The sequence below is a fragment of the Ambystoma mexicanum genome, chromosome 10, assembly GCF_040938575.1.
Source record: "Ambystoma mexicanum isolate Mex_15411 chromosome 10, UKY_AmexF1_1, whole genome shotgun sequence".
NCBI classification, from domain to species: Eukaryota; Metazoa; Chordata; class Amphibia; order Caudata; family Ambystomatidae; genus Ambystoma; species Ambystoma mexicanum.
Window position 1 is genome coordinate 1,308,734,706 of NC_090932.1, and position 13,348 is coordinate 1,308,748,053.

Consider the following 13,348-nt stretch of genomic DNA (forward strand, 5'->3'; position numbering starts at 1 on the left):
AGTTTCTTAAGTAGAAACAGCCAACATTCTTAGAAATCTAAAGCCATCGATATGCAAAGGGGACCTATGCTGAGCCACCATCATCAAAGAATGTTCTGGAGCCTTAGTCCCGTTCATCACGAGATTCGTCAACACCTCTTTCTCCTCTAGCCTGGTCCCAGCCAGCTTAAAAGAGTCCTGGGTACTCCCACTACTAAATAAACCCTCTGTGGACCCATCTTCACCAGACAACTACCAGCCTAGACCTACAGTACCTTTCTTACCAAAGATTCTGGATAGAGCAGCCTACAACCAAATACAGCAAGACCTCCAAACTAATCACATCCTAGGGATCCAGCAATCAGGTTTCTGGCCATGTCAAGGTACGGAATCAGCGTTACTAGATCTAAAAATCCAACTCGACTACTTCAGAAATGAGGGCAAACCAGCACTCCTCCTCCTACTCGATATATCAGCCTCCTGCAATCTAGTAGATCACAAAACATTGTGCCACCACCTCACAGCCGCAGCTCACTTCTCCCACGAAGCAACATCATGGATAGCATCCTTCCTGGAAGGTAAATCCATGAGAGCCTTCTCAGACATTGCCAGTGCCCCACCTATTCCCATTCCCTGTGGTGTCCCTCAAGGTTCATGTGTCTCCTCCTCACTCTACAACATCTTCGCCAAACCCTTATTCGGCCTCTTGAATGCCACCGGCATCCCCTAAACCAACTATGCTGATGACACCCAAATTCTCCTCCCCCTGTCAGGCTCCCACTAAGACGAATCCCTCCCCATCAACAACATCTACTCAACAGTCCAGTCCTGAATGGCCACCAACTACCTGTGCTTGAACTACGATAAGACAGAGATCCTGTTGATGGGCTCCCCTGCCATGCTAAAGAATCTCAGCCCCCAATTCACCTTCTTTACCATATACGGAATACAGACACCCATCTCATCCACAATAAAAACACTGGGTGTCCACTTGGATGCCACCTTCTCACTAACCAAACAAAAGAACGCTATCGCCTCCTCGTCAGCTTACACAGATAAACTCATCAACGGGGCTGACACCGGACAACTTCTTAACTATCGTCCAAGCAATTTCGGGGCCAGATTGGATTACTGTAATGTCCTCTTTGCAGGAATCTCTAAACAGAACATCAACAAGTTACAGGCTATCCAAAACAATGCTCCCCGGCAGCACTGAACAACCCGAAAAAGACCACATCTCAGCTGCCACAAAAAAAGCTCATTGGCTACCAATTCTGGAAAGGATTTTTTTCAAAACTTTGACCATTACCCATAAATGTATAACCAATATGGCCCCACAATACTTGTCCCAGAAAATCATGAGATTCAAGTCCACCAGACCACTAAGGTCCGTCTATGCTCATCGCCTAGCCTTACCAAAAGTGAAAAGAGCAAAAGGAGGAGGGGCCATCTTCCACACAATGGTCGTGAACCACTGGAACGCTGTTGCCCTCCCTCCCGACCTAAGGGCAGAGGTCTCCTAGTGGCCTTTCCGAAAGGCGTTAAATACCTAGTTATTTGCTTAATTGGGGTCCCTTGTGACAAGGTCGCTACCCCAGTTCTCGAGTAAATGTATCTGATATCTAAGTAACTGGCAAAGATGATTGTTATGTCTTGCAGGTTTTCTCTGGTGGAAAAGACACCGCTAGTTGCAGCTTACTTTGCGTGTAATCAGATTGCAACAGCCCCCTGATGCCCCCGGGCTTAGGTGCTTTAAAAATGAAATAACTAAATACATAAATAAATACATTCAATGCAAATATGGTGCCAATTAAAACAATATCTAAAATATTATTGATGTTTATACACAACTTAATAATGTAATATATTAGAGGGAAATCCTTGACCTTTAAATACCTGTCCCACACTACTTCACTAAAGTCGTGACTATTAATGGCAAAGCCGCAAGAAATAAATGCAGAATTGCGTACTTGTAGTAGACTTTCACATGACAACAATACATGTTTGGCAGTCTCCAGTATCAATCTCCCGCAGAGTCTTCATAACCCGTTGTGCCATGGTAGTCCTTCCCTAGCTCCCCTGACTTCCATTGTATTAACCATGTTGAATTGTATTCTCAAGCAATCTTTAGTTATGTAGTTCACTGGGAATTCCTTAATGTTCACTGGAAAGTTGTTGGGATAGGGGTAATGATTGATATATTCAGTGCTCATATAGTTACTTGCCAGATTAGTTCTTATTTGATCCCAACCTAAAGCATAGATGTTATGCTTGAGAACGGATTTAAATCTCAAATACTAAGTATCCCTAAAATTGGCCTCAATGCAGTTGTTCCAGGTGCATATTTCTATGTCAAGAAGTCCTGTTAAAGCTATGTACTACACTAGGGAGTCAGATGCAGCATGACTAAGTTGCCACTATAAGAATTTCTCGAATGCATGTGTCGAAAGCTGAACTATAGTCCACAGTCTCTATATACAGGAGCTGGATTAGTACATCCCATGAAAATTCTATCATGGAAACCCATGCTGACGTTTTCACGTACATTCCGTTCCCTTTTCTGAAGCCTGTCGATTCATGGGTATTATAGTACACTCAGTTGCCCATTCAGACAGCTCTCGTAAAATAACCCTGGCAAATACTTCACCAGGGACTTCAAGCATAAGTAATATTCATATCGTTTTTTTCGGATCGGTGTGCTGTCCCTTCTTATAAAGTGGGACAATTATACACTGCCTCCAAGATTGAGGCAGGGAGCCACAAAAAGTTACTGCAGTGAATAACACATGTAGAAGCTTTCTCCACCAATATGCGTTTAGCTTGATTAGCTTACTGCACAGCTCATCGGGCCTGACACTGAAGATTATTTTAGCGCAGTAATGATGTCCATGTGTTCCTCCAATTTTAGTGTATACGTCATCTACCAGTATGCAGGGAAAAATGTCAAGGAAACGTCTGTATTGGGCGGGCAGTGCGGTGCATCCAAGCTCCCCATTCCCATTCAGCCCGATGGGGCCACATCGGGATGGGGAGTCCCTTATTGCCGGCAACCGCGAATGGGCATTTACCGGGTCCGTCGACCTCGACATGACCAAGTAATTGCCCATTTGCAGGTGCGGGTAAAATCACGGGTCCGGCGGCAGCCGTGCCTTTGTTACAGGCACAACTACCACCAGACCCGTAATGTGGCCCATAGTCTATCTTAAAATAGTGTCATTGATTGAGGCACTTACTTGTCTTGGAAGTGAATAATGTATGTACATTAAATCATCTGGACTCCCTTTAAGAGGCAATGGCACTTGCTTTGACTGACCTCTCCCCGTTCTCATGGGTAAAACAAGGAATGATTTATATATGAGTATGTGCCGCTTCTTCATAATGCCCTGCTCTATCACGATGAGACCTGCATTTCAGACCTAACAAGGGTCTATGGCTTTCCACTTTCCCGCTATTCTCTGTGCTATAGCGTTGAGAATTGGTTATATCCACAGAGCATTCCAGAGACGGGATATGGGAAAGAGACAGGTTTCCATGCACGTGGGCGTGGAAGACAGCTGACCCTTTTTAGATCCCATTGCTAGGATAATAGAAAGAGATAGAAGTAGGAAGAATTGAAAAAAATGTATAGGAAGAGAAAGTTCTAAAAGCAGGTGAGTGTCAAGTCACTAGCATTCCCTTGCAAAAGGCCACAAGAACTAGGACGACTCAAAGTGAAAAGTCAAAGACTTCACCAAAGTCCCATATGCGTCATGCAGTGGAGCTATGGCTGAACAGATATATTGGATTCAGGAGGAGACATGACAAATGAAATGAATATATGCATACATATGGGTCACTTTCTGGTACTCAAGCAGGATCCTATGCTGACCGTCCTGATAAACAATTGCTTATAATGAAGTTTGGGATTTGTAGGGTAAATGTGCTGGTTGCCAGACAGTTTTGAATTGTGTGTGAACTGCATGTTTTCAAAACAATAAAGCAGAGTTCCCATGTGGGAAACCCTCTTACACCACCAGCATGAGAACAAGGTAGATGCAGAGAAAAAGCATAGAAAACCTTTTTGCCACCTTTTCCTTATTCCTTTCCATCCGCCTTATTTAAAAGGAAACTGCTAGTAGAACAGACCCGTATCAGAAACAATGTCCTGGCCATAGGTTCATCCATCACTTCTCAGCACAGTAATGAAGGATCCCCTATGTTAGGCCTTGCAGACTGAATGGCATCACTTATGCTTGAACAATTGATCCTCATCCCCACACATCTAGGTGGGCATATTCCCCACCTTATCCTCCTTTGTCATGTGCAAGGTCAGATTGAAAGAGATATTCCTTTGCCCATGCCGGATCATTCCCTATTCATGTTTAATTGCTTGTTCTCTACCAACAATATGAAATATAAACATACCCTCTTTCTATCTTAAAAGGAGACAGGACACAAACCTCTCCCAAGTCAAGCCTACGTTTCATTCAAGAACTAAAGGGAGCACAGGAAAGCACAACTACATGTGAAGCCCACTTAAACTAATGTATCCCCACATTAGAAGAAAACGGTAGTACTTAGTCCTCCTGGTGTACTCAGATAACACTCTGAACAAAACATAAAAGCCATATAATGGACAAACCATGGTCACTCATGGCTAACCAGGCAGGAAACATAAAAATAAGCATGGTTTAAAAATGACCAAATAAATTCGGTGGACATATGAAGATCCGTTGCTCAACAAAGAAGCCTGGTTGTCTGGATGTCAATAATCTGGATGGGAAGAACCAATGTGAAGCTTAACATGACAAAGGCAACTTTAATTCTCCAAAGGGAAACCCCAACAAACATTCTCAAGTATTGAATTGCCTGACATGACATGAAGTTTGACAGATTCACGCCTCAACTAATAGCCCTTGCAAATTCTCACAGTTTTACTGTGACCTCTTATTTAAAACACAAATTGCCAAGCAGACGACTCAAACAGCATGGTACCAGCTTGCACTACTCCATGAAGTCAAGCTTTTCATCTTTGCCCAAGTTCCAGAACAGTTGTCGAAGATCTGGTCATCTCTCACTTGGACAATGGAAACACCCTGCTCGCAGGTTTCTCGCAGGTGTCGGCTTCCCAGATGCATGGGAAGCCATCTAGCATGCTGCAGCATGCCTCTTCACAGCACTAAGAAATTCAACCATATCACACCCATCGTGAAGGAGCTGCACTGGCTACCCCGTCAACCATGTAGCATGTTCAATACTGCATGTATCACGTACAAAGCTGTCACGCGCCCACAAGAGTGGCGCTTGCGGAGTCGATGGAAAGTACGGCGCCATTGAATTGTGCCGCTATGTTCCTTGATGTTGCTGAGCTGCGCTCTAGTCTTTTTTCAAACATGGCCACGGCTGGGCTGCCTTAGCCAGTCGGCGGCCAGCGCCTTGCAACCCCCTGGATTCCCTTTGGGTGAGACGCTAGCTTTCCTCTGTCTGGCTATCTTGAGTCCTGCTGGCTCTGCGTTCTTTCTTTCTTTCTGGCTCTCCCGTTGTCTGCCGTCCCTGCACATCACTCTTGGTCCTTTCTCTCTGGACTGCCTTTCCGCTCCTGCTGTCAGTTTACACGTTTTCGTGTCTCTGTTGGCGTGGCATCGTCTAGCGGCTTCTCCCTGCCTTACCGGGACTACCTTGTGTTCGCGCTCCTCTTTGTTGCGCGACTCCCTCCAGTCTCCCTTTCCTGTGCTCTTTCTTCTCTCTCTATTTGTGTGAACTGACTTTCTGCTTTTGCATGTCCTGCTGTTCCGAGGGCTGGATTTGTCTTCAGGTGGATAGATTGGATATTGGACTGCCTGTTTCTCGCTGCGTGTTACTCGACTCCATGGTTGGAACTTCAACTCTTCTTCAGAAGAGCCTCGGTTCTGTTAATCCACTCGATAACAGACCTTCAGATTCCTGCACTCAAGAGGTTTCTTTTAGCCTGGCTGGGCTTTTTCCTCTTGTTGGCTTCCTCTGGGAAGAGGCCACTAGCCCGCCCTCGCTACTCAGGCAGGCATAGTGGCTTCCCTCCGAGGGAGACCATTCCTCTTCCACAAAAAGCGAGGCTCAAGAAGGAGAAGAGGGGACAAGGATCTTCGGACCCACTCCAGTGAGTCAGTTGTTGACGAGGGGGAGCTGTTTGACTTGAGTGACGAGATCAGTGAGAAGGGTATTCCTGCCAAAAGCAGTCACAACCAAACCAAAACTTTATCTGCCCAAATAACTCACATCCCTGGCAGCCAACTCACAACCAGAAGCCATTACATCGCCAGACTGGTAACAAAGGACTGCAAGAGGGGAAACATGGAAAACAGGTGTTTGCCTGCTACACACTCTGTCTGTGAAAGAAGTCGTCAATGCAGGTCAGACTGGCTCCCTCCATCCTACACTTCAGGAGGGATCTGAAGACCCTGCTCTTCAAAGAACATATCGCCAAAAGCTCCACTCAACCATACGTCTTCCCCTCCAGAGCACCCCCACAGCTCCTCTTATCCATTTAAGCTCCTCTGCTATTCCGAACCCAACCTGCAAACCCTTGAGTAGGTCCCCTATGAATAGCACACCATTGCTTCCCAGCTAGGTTCACATTTACATACCGCATCCATGAATACTTGCATGCGAAGAAGCCGGAGAGCTTAAGAGGTAGGAATGATACCAGTGATGCAAGTGGTATATAAATGCATCTGAGTCTGATAAGTCATCTCACGATCTTCCACAAAGGTAACCTAAGCTGAGGAAACAGTGCTTTCATCCAAAAAGTATGCCTGGTCTATATTTTCCAAGTCCAATAATTGTTTTCTCTCTCCAAAACGTGCCATATAAAGGACTGAGTGATGAATAAGGCCATTTGTGGTAATTCGTATTGGCACACATTGATCCCTGTGACTCCCTTAGTGGGCATAGCAATCCCTTTGTCTACTGTAGCATTTCTAAGGGATCTTTCCCCAGTGCCTTAAAAAAGTGGAATGCATTAAAGTTCATTATGCCCCAGTTCCAGCAAGGATGATAATGCTCTATGCCAAGATATTTCTTCCTTCTATTCAAGAAAATGGGCCTCATTATGAGCACGGCAGTGCAGGAACAAATGGCAGTAACGTGGCAGTAATTCCATTCCTGCCGCATTACCACTGCATTACCGCACTGCCATACTATGAGTTTGGTGGTAAGGTGGAAGATAACCTCTAGCTAAAAGCTGGAGGTAATTCCCCCATCTTACCACCAAATATCATCAAAATCAGAAGAATTACTGCCAGTATTAATTCTGCCAAAATCCCCATGGAGTCCTATGGACTCAAAAAATGGGGTTTTACACCACCCTACCACCACTGCTAATCCTGTGATTAATCCGCAGGACCAAGTGGTGGTAACAGTAATTCCAATTGGTGGTATTTTGGCAGATTTACCAGCAAATTGTAGTGAGGCCCATTGTTTCCAGCTCAACCAAAAGGGTTCTTAGCAATGTTCCTGCAATGTTAAGACACTGCCCATTTTCAATTCTTCACTGTGTTGCAAAGACCAGTAACAAGCTAGAGGTGCTATAAGTTAATGTTAAAGGATTTTATACAGCACAGGGATGCCACTTGTGTGGTCTCCAGGCGCTCAGGTGGATCTGCAATGCAAGGAGGGAGGGTGGATGGGTAGTCGGGTTGAGCTGGAAGAGAGCAAGAGAGCTGTGATGTGCTGTTGGCAGCTTCAGTTCGGAAACACTGTTCACTGAGTCTAAATGTGAATTTCGAAAGTTTACCACCATGTGCTGTTGTGCGTGGTTTGTTTTGTTGTTGTGGTGTTGTCAAGTATGTGTAATGTATACGTCTGGTTGTGCTAAGTCCAGAGTTTGAGAGGTGTATGTAGAGGAGTGGGTTTGTTAGTACGGATTGTCGTCAAAAGTCCTGGAAATCCATCCAAGTTCTCCACACCTCCGAACACCCTACCCCGAAGACCACCCAGGTGCACTATATCTCCCACCCTATGAATCCAACCAAGTGCGCCACCCCACCGGAAATCCACCAAAGTGTACCCCCATCCCAGCAATCAATCCAAGTGCGTCACCCCCCCCCATGAAAATCCATCCAAGTGCCTCACATCTCTCAACCCCGGAATTCACCCAACTGCGCCACAACTCCCACCTCTGAAATCCATCCAAGTGCATCCCTCCTGTCACCCTAGGAATCCATACGAGTGTGTCACACTCCTCCCCCCACTGAAAATCTGTCTAAGTGCATCACATTTCCTAACCCTGAAAAATACCAAAGTGCGTCTGATTCCCTAACCCTGACATCCATCCAAGAGCATCACAATTCCCACACCTGAAATCCGTCCACATGCGTCAAACCTCCTTTCCATGAAATTCATCTGACTGCGTCACCTGTGGCACTCGTGATCTTTGTCTATCCCCTAGTTGCCTTTCCTGGGTTTTACCTTGATTGTCACTGCATGGGACATGCTTCCTCAGCTTCTCCGGGATTCCTTTAGCTGTCTGATTTCTTAGTACATGCCCTAATTATATCAAGGTGATGTGTTCACTGGCCTAAGGGGAATCTGCAGGGGACAGTTAGTCGTCTTCCTCGATACCCTATGGATGTTGTCTTTTATCTATTGGGGAGGGTCTGGTGCATTACTCCTGTTTACTTATCTGTTCCCAGTGGGGGTACGCCTAGGCTGAGAGTCCCCCTTCCCTGATTTTCCCTCCCCGGGTTTCTCTTGAGGTTCCTTCCTTGGCCTACCAGCTTCCCCTGTTTCTTAGTGGTCCCTCTTTAGTGGGTGGGCTGGGCGGGATGTCTCTGTTTAAGGTCTCTCCTCCCAGTCCTATCACTCATTCCTCTATTGTTTTCGGGGTACTAAGTATAAGACCCATTAACTTCCGTTGCTGCCCTATCTATTATGGCACTAGGAATCTTTACTGTGGTGCGGGTGAGAGAATGTCTATTAAATGTTGAAAATTGGTTGCGCTTGAGCTGGCTGCAGCTAACTACTATTAAAACATAGAGGACACTGAATTCCAGAAGGAATGATCCTAGCTACTATGGATATGAAATCCGTGTACCAGGATGTAGTGGCAGAATGCAGCAAATTCCAAGAATAGCAGGATTTACCTACACAGTAACCCAACATATACAGGTCATGTTAACTTATAATATTTTTTATTTTTGACATGACAACTACCTCCAGAAAATGGGAACAAATATGGGAACTGAGATAGCACCATAGTATGCCAACTCACTTACGGCAAAACCTGCAAACAACTATATTGCCACCTGTTAGGCAGAATGTCTAATATGTCTGTGCTATATTGATGACATACCACTGAGTTGGACTACCAAGGAGCTAAGTTGTATCTAGTTGAAGACAACTTCAGCACATTCCATGCAACTGTCAAGTTTAAAGGTACACACTCCTCAAAATAAATTATTTGTTTGGACCCTAAGATCAGAATAAAGAAGAAAGAAGTACAGACTTCAGAAGTCTGCATAGCCATAGACTGCCCATCTACTTGCAGAGGTAAAAGATGTACTTAGAACACACACAACATGCCGCCATCTTCTGTCAAGCAATATGGCGCAATAAAATATGCTCTGATACGTTAGATAGAAAGAACAAACAACACCCGCAGAAGGGAATTAGGATTGTGGGCGGACAGATGTACAAAGACATAATACTTAGAAACAGCCTACCTCAACCTAAAGGCATGACACGGCCAGACTCCCTTGGTGGTCATACTAGCACCATACGGAAGTTCTGCGAAAGACTAACCGGTATATGCAACTGATCCTCCAGAAAACTAAGAGGCTGAGGGAAATGTTCCCAACAATCATACCATCATGGAATCAAACAATCTGCAACATATACATCAGAATGGCCATGAGGCAGAACCTGGGACACACCCCTGCCAGCAAAGAGTTGGCAAACAGGCACACACTGACGGATCAGGCACACTCCGCACCCAGAATAAACCCTCAGAACCCAATTTAATTCAGATCTACATACACCAATGTGGTTTGCCTCCATAAATCCATAAAATGCAGGGGTGTTTTATTTATGCTGTGAAATAGGACAGACACGTGGAGAAGGTATGACCATGCATTGGCACAGTATAACCACAGAGTAATTGACAAAGCACTTGCAGGATTTAAAAAGCTAATGATGGCCATCGCGCATGGACATTCTAAAACAATGAAAGGCGGACTTGGTGTAACTAATTAATTCCGTGGAATCATAGCTAAACAGAGACATGATTTTATGGAGTACTACACACATTGATAATCTGACATGGTCCCCTTCCCTGTTCATCAGGCACAAAGCCATACCTGAATACATAGAACAATTGCTCAGTGAAATCTCCTGTCCCTCTTTGCTCACAAGGTATATTCAGATGTGTTATTTCTCCCTCCATGTGTGGGTGTAGACAGTAAAGAGCATCACGTCATTAGGAACAGACATCTCAGTACAACAGGTCCATTTGCTGAACATTATGCTTTATTGTTCACCTGGATAAGCATTATTGATATGTTATTATTGCAATTATTCTGAAATGTCACTGGACTCAGCAGCTCCCATATTGGTTCTTTCAAAGGCTCAACATTATGTCCTGCTGCTTTCAAGTAGAAATGCTGACATTTCCTCATCCACCGATGTGGAGTCTTAGTCCTCAAAACAATCGGTCTAGGAGTAATTCATTCTGAGTACTGCCCGCATCGGGTGTGCTTCCCTTGTCAAGTCAGCCTGGAGCTGTTCTGTCCTCACTACACATAGCATTAGGTGCGAGTTATCCGTCCTCTGTTAAGTTTGTATGAGACTGTCTGTGTCCTCCTTACAATCTCTATGGTGGTTCTGAGGCGTTGGTACACTCAGTCTGAGAGTCCCGGGTCACCTCTTCAGTTAGTGAGAGAGTTGGCATCTGTTGAGCTAGCTGGTGGTACGTGTCCTGTCTCTTCAGCCAGGATAGGTATTTTCTTCAGTTGAGTCAGTCTGGTTTTCTTTCTGCGGTGAAGTAAACATGGGAACTCTTAGCCATTGGTACAGTCAGACCAGAGTCTTCATTGTATTTGGGGCAGTCAGTTTCAGACACTTTGTCCTCCATGCTGTCAGTTTGGGGGTGGTTTTCCCATGGTGCAGTCTGTCGAGGGGTTCTTTTTAATTTTGCCAGAAAGTGTCCCATCAGCGCCAACTATAGCCAAAACTATTGCACTGCAGTGCAGTGCGTTATATAAGTTTTTGAAGTGGGGGTAAATGACTCCCTATTTTTTTAAAGTTGAGAGTAAAATTATTTTTATGGGAGTAAAATGGTAAATCCTGGAGTAATTAAAATATGTTTAAACTATAAAACAGAAATGTGTTTGTAATAAATATTTGCAGCTAGTTATTCATGCACGTTAAAACATACAATTGTACCTATTGAGATCAGGCAGTTATATTAGTGTCTCCCTGTGGCAGTACGTGTACTACTGGCCCAAACATATCCATCGAGCTGTGTGGGAAGTATTTTTACTTTTTTTTATTTCTTGGGAGTAATTGCCTAATTTGTAGGGGGAAAAAGAGGCTGATACACCCCTTAACTGTAGGGCTGGGAATGCCTTTAGAAAGGAGTTGTGAGGGACACACAGCCTTTGGATGTTTGGAAATTTACCCACACATTGGCCACCCATGCCCACACTAATCCTATGGCCATTTCCACCCAATGCTGACCCTCCCCATCTAAAACACCCCCCCTTTTGTTCTCTTTGAGCTAGCTCTATCATATAGTAACATCAATCTCTGTGCTATAAAGGGCCTTCCAGTGTTATTTCAGCCACTTGATTTATAATCTATATATGTCTCCCTGCACTGAAGCCCTACTAAAAGCAAGCATTGGCAAAGCCAACAGTTTTGGCTTGTGCCTAGGCATTAGACATTTGCGAGGCACCGATACCATTTGCACAGGTACTCACAGCATTTTTCAGCAGTTTCCATCTTATGGCTGGTGAGTACCATTAGGTCAGTTCCTGGCAAATGCCTATCCCATGCCCACACAAAAGCCAAACTGTTGGCTTTGGCAATGCTTATTCTTGTATGCGTGCAATACAAGGGTATTGGTCTTCTACAGAGTCCGCCTAGTAATGATCTTAGCCTTCATGTCATTTAATTTGCTATGGGCGTAATCAAACCTGTGTGCCGCCCACCAAGGGGGGGTTATCATTCTCTTATGTTTGCTCCGCCCTTGAGTCTCAGTAACAGCAAGAGGGTGGATTCGTTGCTGATATGGTAATATGCCAGTGTATTGCTGTCCTCCAGCTCTTGGCTGCTGTAAGACAGGCGCTGCTGGTCCACTGGGATATGAAGATGGTGATACAGTTTTTGCTTCAGTTCCCTTACGGTGATACTAGGGCGGACCTGGTAGGTGTGGGTCCTGCCGTCTGTATTTTTCACAAAGATCTGAATCTCTTGGGGTTCGGTTTTGAGGAGAACGACTGTGGTGTCCCAGAATAACCCGTAATCCGCCAGTGTGTGACCATCCTGCAGTATCTCGCAGCCACCTCCCGGTCCCTGTATGCTGAGACGTTGCTCATAGGTGGACATGTTCCATTTTTGTTGGATTTCACCTTTAATCTGTGAGACGTAGACCCAAGGACTTACTGTCATGGTCAGAACTGACCCGGAAAGTAGTTTCACTGTTAGTTCCACAGGCCTCGCAGGCTGCAAGAAGAAGAAGAGATTTCAGAATAAACACATGGTTGGCAGAGAGTGCGGGAGTCAGATATTGCAAAGAGCATTCACATGATGTGGATCTTCAGGAGCTTCTGTTCAACAGCACTTCCAAAAGACACATGACAAGTACATAACATTTAATGGAAGAGATTTCCATTACAGAATCATCATTGAGAAGTGAATCCTCCATGGAGAGTGGGGTCTGCGCATCATTAGAGAACCCTATGTAGCAACTCTAAAAGGGTTGTTCATTAGATCAGGGTCGGACCGGGCCATAAAATTGTCTTGGCACCAATGAAAAAGTGGCCCACAGTTGCAAATGGCTATTCATTCCTTTTATGACAATGTTTGAAGAGTACCCAAGGGAAAGTTTTTAGATCACATGTGATGCAAATTGTGCATTTTAAAGAATATTTGTTCAGCAACAGTGGTCAAAACTATTAGCCGCATAGTGAAATAACTCATCAAACCGGCCCACACTGGCCAAAAAAGTAGCCCACATTGTCACACACCAGCATTTTGTGTTTTTGGTTCAGCCATGGCCCTATTGGCCTATGGGCTAGTCCGAGCCTGCATTAGATAGGTCTTTATGAAACGTTGTGCAGTGCCCCTCATCAGCAAAGCTGTCATGAAACGTTTTGATGTGTCCCAATTGAATTTTCCTTGAAGACAAGTAGGGAAA

At 44.8% G+C, this 13,348-nt stretch overlaps 1 protein-coding gene across 1 annotated transcript in view; it reads right to left on the minus strand.

Moving 5' to 3' along the window:
• The window catches only part of LOC138493020 (2'-5'-oligoadenylate synthase 3-like), a 352,001-nt gene that overhangs the window by 199,671 nt on the left and 138,982 nt on the right, over positions 1 to 13,348 (minus strand). The window contains exon 6 of the mRNA XM_069620269.1: positions 12,160 to 12,654. Within this exon, the coding sequence (XP_069476370.1) occupies positions 12,160 to 12,654 (495 nt within the window). The remainder of the gene's footprint in view (positions 1 to 12,159; positions 12,655 to 13,348) is intronic.